The sequence below is a fragment of the Lathamus discolor genome, chromosome 15, assembly GCF_037157495.1.
Source record: "Lathamus discolor isolate bLatDis1 chromosome 15, bLatDis1.hap1, whole genome shotgun sequence".
Taxonomy (NCBI): Eukaryota; Metazoa; Chordata; class Aves; order Psittaciformes; family Psittacidae; genus Lathamus; species Lathamus discolor.
The window spans coordinates 673,064-694,953 of record NC_088898.1 but is presented as its reverse complement, the minus strand read 5'-3'; the positions used below and the strand labels follow the sequence as shown (position 1 = coordinate 694,953).

General features: G+C 56.9%; 1 protein-coding gene across 2 annotated transcripts in view; it reads right to left on the bottom strand.

Moving 5' to 3' along the window:
- The window catches only part of RXRA (retinoid X receptor alpha), a 91,467-nt gene that overhangs the window by 14,246 nt on the left and 55,331 nt on the right, over nt 1-21,890 (bottom strand). For both annotated transcript variants that reach the window (XM_065696062.1, XM_065696063.1), the window contains exons 2-5: nt 18,484-18,749; nt 14,496-14,646; nt 13,349-13,528; nt 4,039-4,208 (exon numbers count right to left, since the gene is read on the bottom strand). In XM_065696062.1, the coding sequence (XP_065552134.1) occupies nt 4,039-4,208; nt 13,349-13,528; nt 14,496-14,646; nt 18,484-18,749 (767 nt within the window). The remainder of the gene's footprint in view (nt 1-4,038; nt 4,209-13,348; nt 13,529-14,495; nt 14,647-18,483; nt 18,750-21,890) is intronic.

Here is a 21,890-nt window from a genome sequence, read left to right as displayed (position 1 = left end):
TCGCAGCTTTGATTGTACAAGTATTTTTCCCCCATGTCCTTAAAAGAGCAGTTTCCCAAGCAGAGCAGGAGTGTTTACTTCACCCCCGGATCGCAGGGGAAGGGTGTGAATTTGGAGGCAGAGCAGACACGAACACCGGGGTAACCTCTCGCTCCTGCGAGCCGTGGTTCCATTGGGATGAGGCTGATCCTCATCCGGAGCTGGCTGCGCCCCAGGAACGCCCCCCAGGCTGGGCAGAGCACGCTGCTGACTCCCATCCCAGCCCCTCCGCTGTTCCCTGGCAGCAAGCACAAACCCCAGGCCCCAGTGGCCGACGTCTCCCATTCTCCAGGCTTAAAATACCCAGGGACTGGCAGCTGAGGGGCACCCGCCCGCGGAGCCTCTTCACCTGTTCCGGGCAGAGATGGATGGGGACGGGCTTGGGTTCAGCAGCGCAGCCCAGGAGCATCGCTACCGGGATCATCTCTCCTGCTCCGCCCGGCTCCAGCAGCTCCCCGAGGGGTGCAAGGGTGGAGGTGTCGCTTGAGGGAGCCGGGTATTCCCTGGGAAGGGGATGTGAGCAGGGACTGGGCTTTTCCACGGGACAGGGAACGAGGTGGGGCTGCCACTGGACAACAGGAAAACCTTCAACTGGGTGCAAGTAAGAGCTTTGTAGAGTTAAGTGTTTCACTGGAAACAGGGAATGTAAGCGTTCAGAGGCATCGGCAGGAGGGGTGAAGAAAGACACCCATGTCCAGGCTATAGGAACATGACTGACCTCAATTCATCTCAGCTTAATCAGCAGCCAGGTGGAGAACCCAGTGTCCTGGCTCCCATGGGATGGAGACATGAATTATGGAGACCCCATGCTCCAGCAGAACCTGACCATGGGGCAACAAGAGCCTGCACGCCCCATGAAAGGGTTATTTTAGGGAAGAGGGATGCTTTTGCCAAAGCTCTGATCAGGGGCTGCCTCTCGCAGGTTGTCCCTGTCTCTAGGGCTCGCAGCAGGCAGGTTGCTCATCACCGCTCTGCGGGCAGCACACGCTGTACCCGGCCTCCATGCAAAGCCCCAGCCTTTAATTACACCTCGGATGGCAGCTCCTGGAACCACCTCGGTGCTTCCTGGAAGAGCTTAATCACCGCAGCTGAGAGGCAGCTGGAAGTGTCAGCGCCCGGAGGGCCCTGCCTGGCTCCAGCAGGGATCTGCACCGCGGCGCTGGAAGCCCTCCCCATGCACCGTAAGCAAAACCCTCCTGCAGTAAATAGCAAGGGCACGGTGCCGGAGTGTGACCGGATGAAAGGACACGCGGGCACCTGATCCCGCTGGAAAACCGGAGCTTGGAGACATCTTCCAGAAAAGGGTGACTTGAAACCAAACGTTCAAAGGCCAATTAAGAGCTAACGGGGATAAGAGCTCTCAGTTACAGGCTCTGCCTTTCGGTGGCAGGAGCCCGTCAGAGGTGGTGCTTGCTCTGCAGCTGCTGGCATAGCGGGGAGCCCATCCTCACCCCCACTGTGCTGCCCAGGACAGGTACCTGCTGAGGGTGAGACCGGCTCTCGGGGACAGGGATCACACAGGGTGGAGGAATCCTGCAGCCCTGCTCATCCACAGCTCACAGGACCATCCCCACCAAGGGTCCACCCCTTCACCAGGGTCAGCAGCCCAACCATCATCAGCTCTTTGCAGCCGCTCAAGAGCTTTTATCAGGGGTTCACAGGTGCAGTTACTCGGAGTGAGTGTTTCCGTGACTGATGGTCACCAAAGCACCTGGTACCCTCCCACCACCTGAGGCAGGAGGAGAGCAATTTGATCACCAGATCTCTCTGTCTTAGCTCCTTTCTGCCTGGCTCTGTGTCCTGCCCTGTCTGTGCCACTCACCAGGATCGCTCACTGCACTCCCCATTCCCAAACCTCCATCAATTCAAACCATGAATGTACCCCATCCTCTCTGCTGTCAATCAAGGTGTTGGGATAGAGGTCCCCTCCTTGGTCCCATGCTCGGCCTCACAGCAGCAGCCTTCATCAGCAGTGTGCTTGCATAGCCGGGCTGCTGGACCAGCTCCTGGGCTGCAGACCCCCTGACCCCCACTCTGACCAGCCCTGAGCGCTGTGCTGAAGCCCCACACTGGGGTGGAAGGAGCTGGTGCCAGCGCCAGCCTGGCCAAGCAGAGGGCCCAGCGCTGGGATCTCTGCTCTCGGAGCAGCCAGGGCTCCAGGAGGTGACAAAGCGACACAAGAGCATCCGTGAGAGGAGATGAGAGCTCCGGCAGCACCTCCTGAGCGGAGCCCGGTGGGAACGTCCCCACAAGCGCTGCAGCTCTGCAGCCCCGCAGCCTCAGTGCAGATGGACCGAGGTGCAGGGGCACAGATAAAAGGACCCAAGGTTCTGGGCTCACAGGAAACAGCTCCAGGTTTACCCCTGTCTGTCCGGAGCCTTTCCCTCGCAGGGGCTCCCAGGGGAGGGCTGGGAGGAGGCAGCTCCTCTGTCTTCCTCCACCTCATGCAGTGGCCTCGTCACTGCGAGCTGCTGACCTCATACATCTGCTGAGCCTGCTACAAATGTCACCTCCTCGACAGAAGCTGCCTGACAATAACGGCATTGCAGCCAGCCTCCCGCTCCTATTTAGATGCAGCACACATCCGTGCTCACAGTAATGCGCGTTGAATTATGCAGGAACCAGCTTTCAATTTGCTACAAGAGGCTGAGGAGACGCAGTGCCAGATGAAGCCATTTATTTCAGCTCGCTCTCTGGGGTTTGTGTTCAAGGCAGCACAACGCTGGCTGCACCTCTCCTCGAGTCTTTTCAATCCTGACGGCATCAGAGCCCCTCGCTAACCACAGTGGAGCTGCCCCCTCCAAAAGCCCCTTTGCAGTTCCATGGTGATGGGACCCTCGGCTGCAGGGCATTGCTCCCAGATGCAGGTGAGTACCATGGCCCTGGATCTGCTTCTGGACAGCTTCCCTGCCGCATCAGCTCCATCCATAGCAGGAAGCCTCATGCACTGAAAGCCCTCACCCAGCAAGGCAGCCACAGAGTATCCTTGTAGGTAAAAGCCAAAAAGAGCATCCCATTGAGGCAGTCAAGGCTTGGACTCCTACACGCTGGGATCTGCTGTCAATCCCTGCCAGAGAAGGTATTCCTGGCTCAATCCTCCAAGTCTCATATAGAGATAAAGTATTATTGTAGCAGCAAATAAATACTGCAGACTGCTCGCTAGACTTGCTGGAAATAGCTGCATTTCATCATCTCAACCCCGGAGACACCAAGCACAGAGCAGTAGGAACTGCAGAGGGATATTTCAGTGCATGACCCTGCTCTCGGGGTTAGCTCACAGAGCCCAGCTCTACCTGTGCTCCCCAAGGGCTGCACTAGCCTGGGCAGCGAGTACTTTGTGACAGGGCTCCTTACAAGGGCTTTGCATAGCCTTTATCCTAGAAACAGGGTTGCAGATAGGCTGGCTCTCACATCTGGAGGCAGCTGCTTTGCAGGGAGGCTTTTCACAGGCAGGCTTTAACCTGCAGATACGGGAATCTCTTAGGAAAGGGACCAGGGCAGTTTCCCTCATCGCAGCTACTCACTCTTCCCGTTTCTCTCCTGTTTGCACAAAGTCCTGTTAAAGCCCGCATGCTTCAAGCAGGCCCAGTTATAATGCAGGCTTCTAAAGGGGACCACTTGAAAGCAAACTTCTCAACAACCTCCTGCAGCTTCTCCCTTCTCGGAGCCCAGCAGCTCTACAATTCTGCACATGAAGAGTCACACCCGGGTTTTACAGCTCTTATCTCCCTGCACTTCAGCCACACAGGTCTGTTTGTCGGCTTGACTGGACTCTGAGCTCCCCGAGCACCGAGCGTCTCCCTGCCCTACAGCACATGGGGCTCTTGACTAAAATAGAATCTTCTCTCAACAAGGAAAGTTCCATTGCTGGGGCCTGTGCAGGGGCAGGGGCTTTGCTTTCACCTAAGCTGCTGTACTCGTGCCATTCACCCTGATGCCCCACAAGCCATCCCGTCCCTCCTGAGTGCCGCGCTGGGGACAAGGAGAGCGGTGCCTCACCGAGCTCGGCGTCAAGCCCATGTTAGCTTCAATGTACGTCTCTGTCTTTGGCTCCACCGCGAGCTCAGCCTCCAAGATCTTCTCCACGGGCATGTCCTCGTTGGCGCTGCTTGTCGACTCCACCTCGTTCTCATTGCGGTCCTTGCCCCGCTGCCGCTCCTCCTGGACGGCTGGAAGGGGACAGAGAAGGGACAGGGTCAGTGCAGGGCTCCCGGCCACGGTGCCACGGCTGAGCTGGGCAATGGCGCTCCATGGAGCTACAGGAGTTACCTCCCCATGAAACCCAAAGCATCCTCAGACCCGTGGGGTCACACAGACACCCACCCGACGTTCCCACCAGTGTGGTCAGTGGGTCTCGGGCTTGGATAGGCTGAAGGGGTGTGAGCAGGGAGAGGGAGGCTCCTGCTCAGACCTGGAAACTTCCCATTGTGCGGAGGGAGAGGTCCTGGAAGCAAAAAGGTTAAAGACAAACGATGAAAAGCAAAGCAAGTCACCACGGGAGAGGGAAACGGATGGGTGAGGTGATAACGTAAGGGAATCCTAAAGAAAAGAGAAATGGGACAGTTTAAAGCCAAGTCCAGAGTTCAGCCACCTTCTGAGCTTCTCAGCACTGAGTTTCCATGGAGGTTATGGCATGCATCTAGTTCCCTGGTCCAGCAGTGATGCTAACAGCAGGGGTGCACCGGCAGGACAGTGGTACCGTGGGACAGGAGCTGGAGCAGGGATTGCGGCACGAGCTCCATGCAAACCACCATCCTGCCTCTGAGCAACTCGAACCAGACAGGAGACACCTGTCCCAAATCCTGCGTGGTAGGAATAACCCAGCCAGGAGCACGTCACATGGTGGTGAGTAAATGTCTGAGCAGTGCAGAGATGAAAAACACTCATTAGATGCTAATAAAATTCTCATTAATGGTGTCCCTTTGAAGCCAGCACACGCTTCCCTGAACCTGGGAAGCAGCTTCATACAAGCAGTTCCATTGGTAACTATCTCCTCCTCAGTCATCGTGTTCCATGCCCCAGATCACACACTCTTCGAGGCAGGAATGTCCCTGCTTGGTCTACCCCAGCCAGGTGAGCTGCTGCTATCCAGAGCTCGGGTTCCTGTTGTGGCTTTTCTCCATCTGGCTGGATTCTGCTCTTCACTGTTTGAGGCCAACATAAAATCCTGCTTAAATTTCTCTCCCCTCCCTCCCCGCCCCCGCTTTCTCAGTCATCAAAAGGCTAGAGATTCTTGCTTAATGCCAACCCTTCTTCAACAGCACAGATGCACCAAAGCTCCTCTGGGCACAGTAGAAGAGATAAAACACCCACTAAATAACAGAAAAGCCTGAGAGGAATGCAGACTCTCAAATGGGCTTTTGTAAAATGACTTAAATTCCAAAGACCTGATCACAGCCACAACAGGGCTCAAGGATAAAAGTGCAGCACGTGAGATCAACCTCCTCCACCACTGGGACCACCCCACTGGGAAGCGGTGTTGGTCCAAAAGACACATCCTCATGCTCAGCTGCCAGTGACTGAGCTGCACACCGGGATGTGTGGATGCAACGCAGGACATCCTTGCTGGATGGGGATGCCCATCAGGCAGCAGCCCATCTAGGTACCGAACCAGTTGTAGATGTGATTTGCTCTCCCTTCAGGCAGCTCAAGGAATGAAGAGGGAACAGCTTCACTTCATGTGAGCAACAGGCTTGCTCCTGCAGCAGCTCTGTGCCCAGCCTTGGGGTGCAGTCACCGGTGCGCACCTGAACTCCCCTCTGATGGTCACCTTCCAGTCACCTCATTCCTCCAGGTGTGGCAATCCCGAAGTCCCTCTGCAGCATCCAGAGGCTGAATTCATTTCAGATATCATGTCTCTAACCCCTCGTTTCAGATGGCTCAGGGGCGGCAAAGCCCAACGCATCCCAAAAGCCGCAGGGATTTGCAGTCATAGCCAGTGGTAGATGTCTGCAATTTATTGCAATCAGTATTTCCCTGCTGAGGCCCTGAGCTGGTGCTCCTTAGCGGAGATGCTGAGGGACACATCGCCCTTCCAGAAGAGAATGGGGACTGCGGTTCTGGAGATGGAGACAAAAATAGCAGGAGGGGAGGGGGAAGGAAAGAAGGAGCAGGTATTCAAAAGCAAATCAGCTTTATTTTTCATCATGCCATAGGGGATGTCTGTGTGAAGGAACATCTTCAGGAGGGAGGAGACCCCTCACCATAAACACCTCGAGCCTTATCCCTGGAGTCCGCTCCCCATTCCCACTGGGGATTGGTCAAATAAACTACAGTGGAGGTGACAAACACACTTTTCCCATGGCTTTGGTTTGGGAGCTGGTTTCTTTGTGCCTTAGTTATTTTATATGTCTTTACAAAAAGAGAACTACAAACATGGCAGCTGCACAGCAGCTTCTCTGGTAATATTGAAATGGGAATACCTGGTTCTTCTTGGCTTCCCAGAGGTCCTGTGCGCCGGGATGGATGGTGCTCCATCCCTGTAACACAGCAAAGTTTAGAAACAATGATCATTATCTCACTTGGTTCTTGTTGCTTCGGCTGGATCTTTCTCTTCCATTCATGGAAGTTGTAAACTCACGCTAAAGAGAAAAATCCAGCTGTGATTGGCTCCTCCAACCCAAATCCTCCCTTGTGGCACAATCACTGTATATTCTCTGTCTATTACACAAGGTGCTTCTCCCTCCTGTCTCATGCGGATCCCTCGCAGGGTTAGCAAGGACAGGGCACAGTGTGGCAGTGCACGGAGTGGGTTCTGCTGCTAGTGCCCATCTCTTGCTCCTCATCCACATCCCGCTGTGACTGTGCCCCTTCTGCTTGGCTGGGTGGGCAAGGAGACATCCAGAGGATGCTCAAGAGGATCTCGGGAAGAGGATTAACTGCAGAGCGCCTGTGATAACAAGGCACTTGACAGTGTGACCTACAAGGCCCCTTCCAAACCTCATGTGGCTCTCTTGCTCTCACTGCAGCAGGATGGTGATAACGAGGTAAAGGGCTGGAAAACACATCCCCAGTGCCACACAACAGGAGGGAGGGGCTGGCAAGAGCCCTGCAAGACCAGTGTGATCCTCCTGTCTCCCATCACACTCAATTACTGCCTCAGCAGATGGGGCTTGTAGGGACAAACCACGGGGCTTGTGCAGGCTGGATGCAGGAAGCCATGGAGAGGAGCCTGTATCCTTGTCCTCCCGCCTCACTGCTCGGGCTGCAGGAGTCAGACAAGATCCACGCTTAGGACGATGCTGTTCCAAGACTTTTCTGGTCCGGAAAGTGGCACAGCATTGGATGTGGGTCTGTTCACCTTCAGTGCAGGAGGTGAGCCAGGCCTATTGCTTGCTGCAACCCAAAAATACCCTCCTGAGGGGCAAAGCCACGCCAGGCTGTTGGAACCTCATCCTCACTCTGCTTTCAGGGCTGAGCTTCCCCGTGCTCTCCTGTGCTCGTGGCTGTGCCAATGCTTTCAATTGTCCTCAAGGAGACTGGTGTGGTTGCGAGGGCTTCTGGTCTCATTTTCTTAACGCAAGGCAAGCATCCAGACCTTGCAATCCACTTGAGGAGAAACAAAGCTTTTGTAGTCCAAGAGCTCCACGAGGCAGCCCCACCTCCTCCAGCTATGCCTCAGCCGAGCCAAGGACAGAAGCCTGTTTTCCATGGCACCTGATGAAGAGTGTCATTCTGCTTGATTTGGCCTGTACTTGCCTCAGGCTGGTTGCTGTCATTTTTCATCTCGAGCTTCCCAGCCCATCTGCACTTCCCCAGGCCATGGCACAGCAAGAGACAAAGCCCCATGTGTCACGACCACTTCTCTCTTTAAGAACCAAATCACCTCATCCCATGGCTTGCAGATGAGCCCCAGCTGCCCACGTCCAAGGGCTGATGTGCAAAAGGCCAGACCCATCCTCTGCTGGTGTGCACACCCACACTGGGCTCCTTGCCTTTGCTAAACAAGGTGACCAAACCAACCAGTGCCAGTGGCGCAGTCGAGTAATGAACGTTCCAGCTGCTGGAGAAGACCAAGCTGCTCCCGAGGCTCTGGAGAGGGCCTGGAGATGCTGAGAAACCACCGCAGCATCCCCACCTCGTGCCACTGCAACACGAGCACCACGATGAACACTGCTGAGTCCCTGTGCAGAGAAACCCGATTCTGTGACCTGCCCACTAATCAGGCGTTAAAAGGAAAACCCTGTCAAGTGCTTGCTGTTTTCAACACCCGGTCACAGATGCCACGTGGGCACTGGCAGCGGGTTCCCCACACCAGCCACTGCGCGGCCATGCTCAGCACCGGCTTTTGTGCCAGAGGAATGTTAAGAAGAGCAGAAAGAGGCCCAAAGGGACAGGATTTTCACTGAGACCCCCCATGGGTAGCAGCATCCCAGGCTTGTTTGTTTGCTGGGAGAGACACAGAGGCACTGAAGGCTCCTCATTACCACTTACTATTAATACAGACATGTGTTTGTTTCCAAGATGAAAATCCATCCATCCACCCATCCAGGAACAATAGCGTGATGACTGGCTGGGGCTTGGTTCTTTTCATGGAGAAGGATAATTCACTCCCACCAAAATTGGACTGAACGGGGGTTTTCTCTGGGGGTCAGACCCAGCATCTGGAGCCCCTGGGCAGGGGGAGCCCAGCACCAACGCTCAGCCCGGTCCTTGGGGATGAACAGAAGATGCACTTTCTGGCCTTGGCTCTCCCATTCTTCTTAGCACACTCTGATCCTCTCCCACCTTCATCCCCTTTGCTCCTTGCCATTTCCCAGCAGATGCAGAATCCCCAAAGCAAACAGGGATAACGATGCTTTCCAGACCACTCCAACTGGATGCATTTTGGGCACATGCCCCAGCATCACTAGGGCTCTGGTGGCCTCCAAGACCCAAACCTGCTCAGTCTTCTCTGAGCCTGCAGGTGGGTGCTGGCTGGAGGGTTCTGGGGATTTCTGTTTCACTACTGGTAGGATTTATTCGGCTCTGCTGCCTTTTATGAAACTACATCTTTGCTGGGCATCACCAGCATCTTGAAGCGCTTATGCCCAAGGTACCGTTCATGTTGAAAATGCCCCCCAGCCAATGGAACCAATCCAGTGTTTCCTCTTTCTGCTGCTTTCTGCTGCTACAAACAACCTCAAAAGCTGAGACACCAGAAAGCAACGGTGTTTTCTCTAACATTTTCACTTAAATGCTCACTCCACTCTCCAAGCCAGACCCTGCGAAGCTGAAGCAAACAGCAGCATTGCTAAAGCAACAAGAGAAAACCATAAACCAAACCCTTCCCTCAACCCAAGGGTATCCTTAAAAACAAAGAACAAGCCCAGCATCATTTAACCAGCTGGTTTAAAGACAGCGCTTTAAAAGGATATAAGAAACAAGCTCATTAAGCTGAAAGACATTTTCCATTCCAAAATTATTACTAAAAATAGCTGTGCTCCCGACCTCTGCCCCTTCACCAGGGCACAGCCACTTGCCTGCTTTTACATTCACTCAGACAGGGTTGGAGACCTGAATTCCTGCCCCTTCTCCCCACGCTGTTCTCGTGTTGGTCCCCACAGATGTGGTGGGGGCCAGGATGGCTCCAGCACTGGGGTGCAGGGGGATGCCCAGCCAGGGCAGGGGATCAGGAACAGCTCAGGGGCTGCTGTGCTGGTGCAGGAGCTGAGTTCAAGTCACTCCAGGTTAAACCAGGGGGAACCTTTGGACCCTCTGGACTTGGTGATGTATCAGAGCAGCTCCGAGCTGCAGCCTAGAGTCACCCCTGTGATGCTGCAAGTCAACCCGCTTCTAGGTTAAATCCCTCAGCTTGACAAGAGGGGGAAAACCAACCCACAAACACAGGGAAAGGGGAAGAATTATCGCAGGCTGTGAAGTTGAATGAGGTCTTGAGAGATCAGGCATGCAACCGGACAGATGTCCTGGATCCTCAGAGCACAGCTCTGGATCGTGCCACAGCAGCTGATGGAGGCAAGCTGCAGCCGCGCTGTAGCCAGCCCACCATTACAGTATCTGTGCCTGGATTCAGGAATGATCCTGGGTGCAAGTTACTCAGCCCAAGCCGCAGCACCGGGGCAGGGTGGCCTGGTCTGCAGCTGGGCTCCAAGCCGAGGAGCTGCTCACGTCCAGAGGCAGCACCGGGGCAGGGAGAGGCAGGAGACGGAGCAGGGCTGGTTCCCAGCTCCGCTCCCTGCAAGCAGTCCAAGGGCGGCCGGCGGGAGCATGGGAAAGGCTCCTCACTGGTATTTCCTGCTCAGCTCAATCCCGATCCCAATCCCGCAGCGCTGAAAGCAGCAGTGGGGCCAGGACTTCACCACACGACAGTGATGCACTGCAGCACGAGCCTGTGGGGTGCGGAGTCCCCAGTGACCCCCTTCACCCCTGAAGTAACCCCAGCCAATGGCACTGCATGCAAGTGCCTTCATCCCCAGACCCTCCGTGCTCACTCCCACCTCTTCACAAGACCTCTGCCCCCCTAACTCCAAGGCAGATTCCACGTTTTCCCTTCAAATTACAGTGCTGCTGATACAGACACCTCAGAGCTCAATGAGGAACAGATCAAGCAGACAGTTATGCTTCTGGATGCAAACGGCCACTCCCACAGTAATAATCCCTGCTTTAGTCATGATCCCTGATGGTAATCTTAATTTTGTTGACTATCTGGTATTCAGTGGGAGACAGAGAACAAACCCCAAAGCCTCACACAGCTGGCAGTCATTCACAGGGGAAAATGTTCCCAGTTGCTTGTTTATCATCACTGCAAACCCCCAGAGTCCAGGAGGCTCATTCACCGTGAACGCAGCACCAGGATCTATCTTATATGTTCGGAATAGGGAGCAGCAAGAAGAGATGTACACAGCAGAAGGAACCTTCTGCTCCCGTAGGCTTTCACCCCCTCAAGCTGAGCCTCACAGCCCTGAAACAACCCCTCCTCCAGCCATCCTTCCTTCCTCCCTTTAAATCAACCTCTTAGCTATGCAAGAAGCCCTTTCCTTTCACCCCTCTGGCACAGGTTTTGGGTATGACCCCCTCACCCCTCATCCTCCCAGCATCACTCTGCAGGTCTCCTCACCACCATGCAGGGCGCCTTTAGCACCTATTCTCTCACCAGAGCTGCAGTCCTTGGTTTAGAGGGTTTTACTGTCCTTCCATGACACACAAATATCTTTGGGCTACAAGAGAGATACTTCCCCAGCAGGAATCTGCTGCGCTTTTATGCAGCAATAAATTAGGTCTCCAGAGAAAGATAATTCTGGGGGAAATGAGGCCTATTATCCTGGTTCTGTTACTTAAAAGATGCAACAAGTTTACACTAGAGGATAAGAAGCCAGCTATGTGGTAAGCATACAGGCAAAAGGAATTAGCAATACAGGATTTAGCCCAAAACCATTCAAACTGAGGTGCTGGGGAGGCAGTGGGACTGGTGCAAGTACCAGGCTCCTGCCTGGCAAAGGATGGATGCAATGGGAAGGATGTTCTGGTTTTGGCAAATCAGGTGGCTGTCATGTGTGAAACTCAAGAGCTGCCCAAAACCAAAGCTCAGTGAGATCCAGCTTCTCACTGTCAGGACTGGGATAACACTGGGACATCTCCAGACCTGCCCCGAGTTTTTAGGTCTATAACAAGAAAAAGGTTTCTCTGAGGACTGGGAGAGTCATTCTAGCCTTCCCTGCATGGGGATCATACCCCAGACATCTGCTCACTGCCGCTGCCCTGGCTTCCTGCCCTTCCCTGAGCTGTCCCCAGCAGTGCCGGTGTCCATCAGCCAGCGCTGCTCGTGTTCGGAGGATCCCATCTGTCACACTTCTAAATGATTGCCTGATGGTTATGAATTCATTTGGTATTCATTGTGATAACGTTAATCAAGATGAATTAATCGAGTCCTCACACTGTGTGCGCTCCCTGGGGAATTCCACCACCATGGAGGAATTAATTAATGGACCTGTAACGTTAGTGGTGCTGCCCATGCAATCACCACCAGCAACAGGCATGAAGCAGGTACCCGCTCACCAGTGTCAGTGCAGGCTGCAGGGTTAAAGCGTTACTGATGGTGTTCCCTTCTCACTACTGCTGGGTTCCCTTCCCAGCCAGCTCTGGATTCACTTCCCTATGGATGCTGGCTGAGGCACTCTAGGGGTCTGAAAGGAAAACAAGTCTCCAGCTGCCAGTGCAAGGCTCCAGATGCAATGCCAGGGCAATGGGATGCTCCACAATGCTCCACTCTCCAAACCACAGGAGACTTCTTGGCTTCTTTTTAGCCACCCAAGTCTCCCATGGCTGGAGATCAGCCTTTCCTCCTCCTGATGCACACATCCCATGGGATCCTGTGTGCTCCACGCTCTGCCCATCTGTGGAGGAGTCAGGGCAATGCCACCTCCTGCACATGGAGCGCTATTCCTGCACTGCCCCTCTCATCTTCAGAGGCATTTCCTGAATGTCTCCATCTCTCCATCTCGGACCAGAGGTCTGGAGCCCCAGGAAGCTCCGCTCCTGAGCACCAAAGGGTTAAGCTCTGCAGGGCCATGGAGGAGCCCTGGGTGCCCCAACTCCAAACCGATGCAATCCCCCCACACCTCGAGCCCCGACGGCTTTGACAGCTGAACACTCTGCTCACGGTGGGTCCTTAGGTGACCCCAGCATGGCCGGGCTGCGCAGCACTCAGCTGCAGCTCCAGCACTGCCCTGCTTAATTAATGCTCCAGACAGGACTAAGTGCTCTTCAAAGAGACCCGGCTGGAGCGATGCTGCAACCAGAGTGACTGGGCGGAGGGACGGGTTTATCGCCAGTCAGGGGGGCAAGTGTGGCTCTGGAGATGTAAGGGGAGAAGGCAGCAGAGAACTGAGCAGCAGCACGGGGTCATTCTCACGTCACGTCTGGTAAAAGCCTGTTCTGCCAGCAGCTTAAAACAGATGCAGTCAGCATTTAAAAAGAGCATTTGAAAGAGGCACTGCCAGGGAGCCTGAGAGCCTACATTTAAATTCCAGTGAGGGGAGAGAGATCTTTTGTGAGACTGAATTTCCTTCTTCTTCCCAATGAGAAAACAACAGCAGCATTGGTGCTGCTGGGAACAGGGCTGAGGCAGAGCAGCCAGTGCTGGGTGCGTGTGCCCAAGCAGCAGACCCTGAGGAGGAGGATGGTGATCAGTAACCCGTGAGTTAAACCTGGGCTTTATCTCACAAAGGCAAAATACAAACCCCAGCACAAGCAGCCCTCCGCAAGGCTCACACCGGCGCTGGTGCACGTGATGCTGCCAACAGGAGCACCTGTTGAAGGAAAGGTACCTGCAGCACCCCTGGGTGCCCGGGCCAGGCTCCCCCCGCCTCACCTTCTCGCTTCATGCCCATGGCAAGACACTTCTGGTAGCGGCAGTACTGGCAGCGGTTGCGCTGGCGCTTGTCGATCAGGCAGTCCTTGTTGTCACGGCACGTGTAGGTCAGGTCCTTCCGCACCGTGCGCTTGAAGAAGCCTTTGCAGCCCTCGCAGCTGTAAACCCCATAATGCTTTCCTATGGGGGGAGAATCGGGTTAGGGGGGCTCAAGACACAAGAGGATCTTTGTTCACCATGAGAACAAGCAGCCACTGCAATAATCTCCACAGGGAGGTGGTGGACAAGATGCTGGGACATCCAGTCTAGGTGATGCTTTGCCTAGAAAGGATGGACCACAATCCTTGAGGTCCCTTCCAACATGGTATTCGATGATTCTGTGACTCACTGAGTGTCCCCGCTTTGCTCTCCCTGGCCACAAAGACCACCAGCAATTCCCAGGGCCATGTCTGTGGGGAGCAGGGGTTTCTTAGAGCTGTGAATTAAAAAGCAGTGGCTTCGCCTGACTTCCATAAACCAGGATGCCCTCCACAGGCCCTCCACCTGCCTTATACCCAGGGAAAGCCCATGTCATTTCTTAGCCATACATCAGGGGTGGGCATGCAGTGAAACTGGGGGGACCCCCCCGATCCCCTGTGACCTACACGGACTCCCCACCCCAGACACATGCCCCAGCCCGCCCTGCAGCACACAACCACCCTCCTCTTGAAGCCCCAGACCCTGACGGGGCCGGAGGTGTCCTTAAGGGCCTCACAAACAAGGCAACCAGAGCACTTCTGGAGCAGAAAGCTTTTGAAACAGCATGAGAATAAAGGGAATTAGCACATCTTTATCTCCCCGGAGTGCAGACACTCCATGTGAAGCACATCTCTCTATCTGGAGCTACAGGACAGTACCACTGTGGATCAAAGGCTGGGTACAGAGAGGGACGCTCACTGATGCCTCTCTTCAGACAAGGGCTGTGCTGCTGGGGGATGAGGATGTAACACCCCTCAGCAGAGCCCCCTCGGGGTCTCCTGGGCCCTATGGGGGCACGGGCAGCTCCTCTCCCAATGGGCTGCATGCAGGGAGCTGTGCAAGCCCTCGCCATGCTCCCCAGGGCACCCGCACACCGCTGTGACCCCCCCGGGGCAGGCACCGGCCTCACCTGAAGATCTGTCCCCGCAGATGGCACATATGTGCTTGGTGAAGGAGGCCATCGTTCCTGAGGGATGTGCTGGCACTTTGAGGACTCCGTTGAGCCCCAGGGGGGGCTTAATGTCTTCTGTGCTGCTGACGGAGTTCATGGGCGAGTTGAGCTGTCAAGGCAGAATCGCAGTGCTCAGCGGGGAGCTGGGGACACGGATGTGGGGCTGAGCAGCCCCACAGCAGGGCTGGCTGTACACTCAGACAGGGGCAGGGGACAAGCTTCCAGTGGGGACATGATTTGCAGTGATGGTTTGTGGGAGAGCTGCTGCCTGGGAGCAAGCACTCGCATGGATGATGAAGGCCAGGACACGCGCGCTTTAGCTCTGCGATTTATAGATATCCTTTTAGCATTATCCCTCCAAAGGAAACCTTCACAGCAAATAAATAGATCCCAGATGCAACAGGGCCTGGCTTTCCAGAGCTGGCTTGGGTGGGATGCAGCAGCCTTGCAGCAGCCTCACCGCACACCTCCCCTTCCCTCCCCAGTGAGATCGGTCCCCAATGGCTGGTGAAGAAAGCAGAGAACTGGCTGGAAGCTGAGTGCCGCCACGGCCCCATGGTGCTGGGACTGAGCAGCGGGTGCCTGGGCTGATTCCCACATTGCCCTGTGCAGTTTTCCCCCCTCTCCATGTACCAAAAGAAACTCAGATGTGGGACAGGCACAGGGACAGCGGGCTGGGGGGAGCCGGGCTCGGGCAGCTCTGGATGCAGCACAGGCAGGAGGCTGCAGCTGCCCTCGCGGGCACACGGCCTCCATCCCTGCCAGCTTCTAAATCCCGGTTGGATACGCAGGATTTGTGCCTTGGTTTGTTGTGCTTCTCCACCCTCACAGACACACTCAGCAAGTGCACTTGTCACACGTTAATGCAGGGAAATCCCAGGGCTCGTGATCCGTCAATTAGAGCCGCGCAGCCGCTCCTCTGGCTGCGAAGGCTCCAGGCTGGTGGGGAGGGCTTAGCAGGAGGATGACTAATAACCATGGAACAGAGAGAGGAAAACCCACCCCGGAGAAACGCCGCGGATCTGCCTCCCCCTCCTGCCCTGCCTGTGCCAGCAGAGGAACCAAAGGCAGTGGGACCCAGCGCCACGGAGGATACGCTCCTAGGGTTTAGCTGCTGCTTGGTTACCCTGTGATAGACCAGACAGGGGAGGGATGAGTGGGCCCCAGGCAGGAGCACTCGCTGGGGTCTGTGGGTCCCCAGGCACGGAGCCTCTCTTTGTGCTGCCCTGTGAGCTGCTGGCTCTGCTGTACCACATCCCTCCAGCTCCAGGAATTCCTCCCAGATCACTTTTGGAGCCGTTTCCCAGTTGTAGCTGATGGCTCCAGCTCGTGTCATGAGCAGCCATCAGCTGCCTGAATTTCTTTACTATGAGGGTGGTGGGGCACTGGCACGGAGAAAATGTGGCTGCCCCATCCCTGGCAGTGCTCAAGGCCAGGTTGGACACAGGGGCTTGGAGCAAGCTGCTCCAGTGGAAGGGGTCCCTGCCCGTGGCAGGGGTTGGAGCTGGAGGAGCTTTAAGGTCCCTTCAACCCAAACCATTCTGCGCTCCTGCGATTCTATGCTGATGATAAAGCTTTCACCACCACAGAGCTCATGGAGCCAACCACGGCACCCCCCAAGAGCACCTGGGGGGCCAAATGGGCAGAACCACGATGGGGCGAGCGCTGCGCCCGCCCCAGCACCAGCCCCATGGCGTGGGGGGGGTCCCCACCCCCCTCAGCCCCACACCCCGCAGGGCCCGGCGCTGGAGCTGAGTCAGCCCGGGCTGGCCCGGAGGAAATCACGGGTTCCTCTGGCAGCGCCGGCCGGGCACCACGTGCCGGGGGCTCCCCCCGCGCCCGGCGCCCGCGCTGCCCGCACAGCCCGGCTCAGAGCGGAGCCATCGCCCGGCGGCGCCGGACCCCTCGGCGCTCTCCCTCCCCTCCGCAGCTCCCTGCACCACGGACCCGGTCTGCCCGTTCCGGCGCACGGAGCTCTGCTCCAGCCCCCCCCCCACACCCGGTCCCCCGGGCACCCCCACAAAGAGCACGGAGCAAAGGCAGACAGCGGCTCTGGAAAAGCCTAATCCTGTGTCTGATCTCCTCCCGCTCACCCGAACTGCTGCCAGCGATGCCTGGGGCGGCTGTGAGCGCGTGGGAAGGCTCCTCCCCCCAGCTCCTGCTGAAAATCCTGATTTTTCCCCTGTTTTTTCCAGAATTTTTAGGCAAAAGGGTTTAAAAATGTGTTAAATCCCAGTAAGCTGCTGGGTCCAGGCTCACAGTGCGGCTGAGACCTTGCTCTCCACTGCAAACTGCCCCTGCTTTCATCAGCTCCTGCCCCAGACACCTTATCCCAGCTGCGTCCCAGCATCCCTGCATGCTGGGATCACACGGCAGGCCTGCCTCACGCCCTGATGTTGGGGCTGCATTTGGAAACCTGCGAAGTTGCACAGTGTGGGAGAGCGCTGGGAGCGGTTTGAGCATCCTCCCAGCACTGGTACCCAGGGCTGCTGGCTCCTCACCCTGCAGGACCACATGGGACAGGGATAACACCCAGCATTCCATACCCCTGCCCACCCCAGTGCTGCAGGAGCAGGGGTGGGGGGACCACCTCCCCTTGCACACCCCATGCCCTTCTGCTCCGCTGGCTCTCCGGAGGTGACGAGGCATGGCCTGATGGCAAGTGGCATCTGCCATCTGATGCAAAGCACCTTCCATCAGTGCCATCCCTGAGCGGCCATGGGGGCCTCTCGCCTCATTACACCGCTGCAGTGGTGGGGGGGCTGTGTTCCCCCTGAGCATCAGCCCCACTGCCTCCCTGCACCATCCTCATCCTCCCAGGTACGCGCCTCTGCCTGCTGCAGCGATGGGACAGGGACCTAATGTGCCCAGACAGGGAACAGATGGTGGGAACCATTAGGCTGGAGACCTCCTCGCTGTCACCTCCAGGAAAACCACTTAAGACAAGCCCTGAACGAAGGCTCCTGCCCGGCGCCGATGGAGCCGCCGTGGTGCCAGCTCACCCCCAGCACCACGCTCTCAATTCCCCTTTTCTGCCCAGCTTTTTCAGTTCCCCCGGCTCGCCGCTCCCCACAGCCACTACAATTGATGCAGGGGGTGCATCACCACCCCTTCCCCGTTTCCACCCCAGCTTATGGCTCAGCCCCGTGTTGCTTCACATCCCCCTTCCCACTCCTTCCCCACTGTTCTGGTGCTCTCGCTGCTGATTTTGCTCCGGCCGCCTGTTCCCAGGCGCTGTTTCAGTTCCCCTTCCCCTGGCCAAGGGACGCAGGCGGCACATCCACCCCATGCACCTCCTGCCTTGGGATGGGGACCAGCAGGCCCGTTATCTCTGGGAATGAATCCAATAGTTAAAAATAAAGGTGCCGGCAGGTGCCTGGTGGGGCCAGGAATGACTGACCCGCATCCAGGGGCAGGTGGAGGCCAGTTCCTTAATCTGCCCTTTCACTGAACACCATGGCACCAGCAGCAGGTGGCAGGGGCCAGCCCTACCCTGCTATTTTTAAACAGAGCTTATCGCTCCATGCTTGGAGGGGCTTTACCTCATCTCCGGCCAGTGAACATCATCCCTTGCCCTCGAGGAGAGCACCTCGGTGTGCACCATGGGGACTGTGGGCTTCTCAAGGGAGGACAGGGCAGTGAGAAGCAATGGGGTGGCTCCGGGTCCATCCAGAGCTTCAGGGTTCCAGAGGCAGTCACTGCTCCCCTGTTACCCCCAGCCTGGGGACAAACAGGGCAGGACTGGAGGGTACAAGCAATGGGAGGTGATGTATGGCCATACACTGGCTGTGTTGGTCCTTTGTAGCCCACCCAGGCCACTGCAGCATCCTGCTATCTGGGGCTTGCAGCAGGCAGAGCAGAGCCCGTTCTGGATCAGGAACCCCATAGAGGTGGCTTCTCCCCGGCTAAACAGGCAGCTGCAACATTCCCACCACCGTCCCCTTACCTGTGGGCTGCTGGTGCCGAATCCCAGGCTGGGGGTGGAGGGGACGGACATCGAGTGCGGGCCCATGGGGGAGCTGATGACGGAGAACGGAGGTCCCATGCCATTGATGGGTGAGCTCAGGGTGCTGATGGGTGAGTGGAGCTGGCCCGGGGAGCCCAGCGAGGAGCCAATGCCTGGCCCGATGGACGGGTGCAGGGATGGGGTGGCCATGGGCCCCCGGCTTGTGGGAGAGTTCAGGGATGTGGAATTGACTTGGTTGGAGAAATCTGTAAGAGAGGAAAGACAGAGGCGGGGTTGAGTCTCCCATCCAGGACAGTCCCCAGTCTGACTGCATCGCTGCAGCAAGCCCTGAGCAGTCCCCCGCTCCCTGCCCTGCTGTGGGGCTGCTCTGAACCTGCCCTCGAAATTCCCAGTGCATCTTTCACAACCACCTTCTGCTGGAGGACCCTTGCAGGCGTAAGGACAGGCGCTGAGGGACCACCCCGAGACCTATCAGGATGCCTGTCTCCATCCTGCTCATCACCCGCTGTACCCGGCTTTAAACCCTGCCGCGAAGGCAGCATCCCTGCTGCGGCTGGTGCCTGGGATCAACCCACCAAAGCTCTCCATGCTGCAGGACAACTCGGATCTATCCCAGCAGCACGGCAGGGCTGCACACGCGGCAGCACCCGCACACCGCAGTGGTGGGGAGGGTTTGTCGGTGACAGCGTGTTTGTGCATTGCACGAGCGGTGTTTGTGCATTGCGCGAGCGGTGTTTGTGCATTGCACGAGCGGTGTTTGTGCATTGCGCGAGGGGTGTTTGTGCATTGCACGAGCGGTGTTTGTGCATTGCGCGAGGGGTGTTTGTGCATTGCACGAGCGGTGTTTGTGCATTGCGCGAGCGGTGTTTGTGCGTTGCACGAGAGGTGTTTGTGCGTTGCGCGAGCGGTGTTTGTGCGTTGCACGAGCGGTGTTTGTGCATTGCGCGAGAGGTGTTTGTGCGTTGCACGAGGGGTGTTTGTGCGTTGCATGAGCGGTGTTTGTGCGTTGCACGAGGGGTGTTTGTGCGTTGCACGAGAGGTGTTTGTGCATTGCGCGAGCGGTGTTTGTGCGTTGCACGAGGGGTGTTTGTGCGTTGCACGAGCGGTGTTTGCGCACCCAGCGCGGGAGCGTGCGGGGGGAATCCTGCGTGTGCCGCGCGGAGCTTCCCTGCAGGCAGCAGCGCGGGGCTGTGCCTGCCCCTGTGGCCCCGCGTCCCAGGGGAGCAGGAGGAGGAGGGCGGGAAGGGGGGGTTAAAAATAGCCTCCAGTTCTGCCGAGAGGAGCCACGGAGCCGTTCCTGGCACATTTCCTCCCCATCCTGTCACGCCGCTTGCAAAACAATCCGCAGCGAGGAAGGGGCTGGCTGCGAGCGGAGCTGCCGGAAGGCGCCGGGGGCCCCGCGGCATCGCCCTGCTCACCCCAACACCCCCGGCACTGCCCCAGCTCACACCAGCAAATGGGCGCCCAGGGAGTGAGAGGCACTGGCACAGTGGCCAAGGGCTGCGCATGGGGGTCCCGGAGCCACTGCTTTTGGCTACAGGCCCCAAAGTTGACTGAAGCTTGGGAAGCGGTGCCTTCAGTCACCTGCACGGGGCCAGCTCTATCCCCAGGATTTTGGAGCAGTTAGCTCCGAATTAGCAAGCCCAGCCCCAGCAATCTTCCCCAGAGATCACTGATCCCAGCAGGAAACCCCAGCATGACAAAGCAAAGGTCCAGCACAGCAGTGATGCTCCTCTCCAAAGCCATGGAGCCAGCTTCTCCAAAGCCATCCCAGCACTGCACCCAGCATCGCAATGAGCCAGCACCACGGGCTCCATGGCAGAGGTGAACATCCCCATCCCTGGGGACTGGCCTCGCCTGAGCTCCCGCAGGATGTTGATATAAAACAACCGCCCGCCACCACGCCACCCGCAGCTGAGTGATGTGCAGCGGCACAGCAGCAACCCGGGATAATCCTTGAGGCTTTGGGATCTGCTCCTGGGGTTTAGCACAGCGGGACCGGGCTCCCTGGCTCTCTGCTTCGAGTGCCTTTAAATGGCCGGGATGGGTGCTACACCGTGCTCCAGCCAGCTAGGACGTGGCCTGTGGGAATGGGGGTCCTGCCAGCACTTCTCCGAAGGACCCCCAGAAACTCATTAGCCAAGGGGATGGATGGATGCACGGACACCTTCCAAGGACGCGTTGGATCCCCTGGCCAGGGGAAACAGGCACTTGACCTGCCGGCAAAGGGAAGGCAGCAAAGCACAGTCCTTCCTTTAAAAGATCCTGAATAAGGCAGGAGAGGTCACAGGCAGGTTACTGGCGACCGGCCCGTGCCTACTCAAGCACATCAGAAAGCAAAGCCACGTGCAGGGCCGGTGCCTCTCCTGAAATACCCATCCCTGGGTACCAAAACACCCATCTCCTGGCTACCAACATACCCATCCCTGGGTACCAACATACCCATCCCTGGGTACCAAAACACCCATCTCTTGGGTACCAAAACACCCATCCCCTGGGTACCAAAACACCCATACCCTGGGTACCAAAATACCCATCTCCTGGGTACCAAAACACCCATACCCTGGGTACCAAAACACCCATCTCATGGGTACCAAAATACCCATCTCCTGGGTACCAAAATACCCATCCCCTGGGTACCAAAACACCCATCTCCTGGGTACCAAAACACCCATCTCCTGGGTACCAAAATGCCCACCTCCTGGGTCCTGAAACACTCATCCCTTGGGACCGCAGGAGCTCCCAGTCCCAGGCACTCCGCGCCTCCCCTCACCCATCCTGTTTACACTTCCCACAGACGCAGTCCCGGCATCCAGCGAGGAACTGGGTGTGAGGTAGGGCTGGTCTGGAGCAAATAGCTCAGGCAGCAACACGAGCCAGGAAGGAGGCGAGAGGAGCGCTAACCCTGCACTGCACAGGCCCGTCGGGGAGAAGCGTGTGCAGGCACGGACACATCTGGGTGTGTTCTCACCCCAACCCTTGGCCAACCGCTCTGAAACCTGAACCAGACCTGAACTCCTTCAGAGCACCGTGACGCAAAGCCCGGTTCAAAGCAACCCCTTGGACACAGGGATGTTTGCACTCCTCATCCAAACGCTTCCTCCTCCGCAGCCCAAATTGCACAGCAATTCCCATTGCTGTGCGAGGAGCAGCAAAGGGAAACATTCACCTTCAAATGACTGCAACCAGGGGAAAAGATTCGGGTCTTCTTTTCCATGGGAAAATCAAGATTCCACCTGAGGCAATTCCACACAGACGCTGCCAGCGCCTGGGATGCTCCAGTGGGAAGATGCACTTGGGGAAAGTAATGACTTGAGGTGGAGAGAAGGGGATCAGAGCTGGGTATAAGTCATAGAATCACAGAATCAAAGAACAGTTTGGAAGGG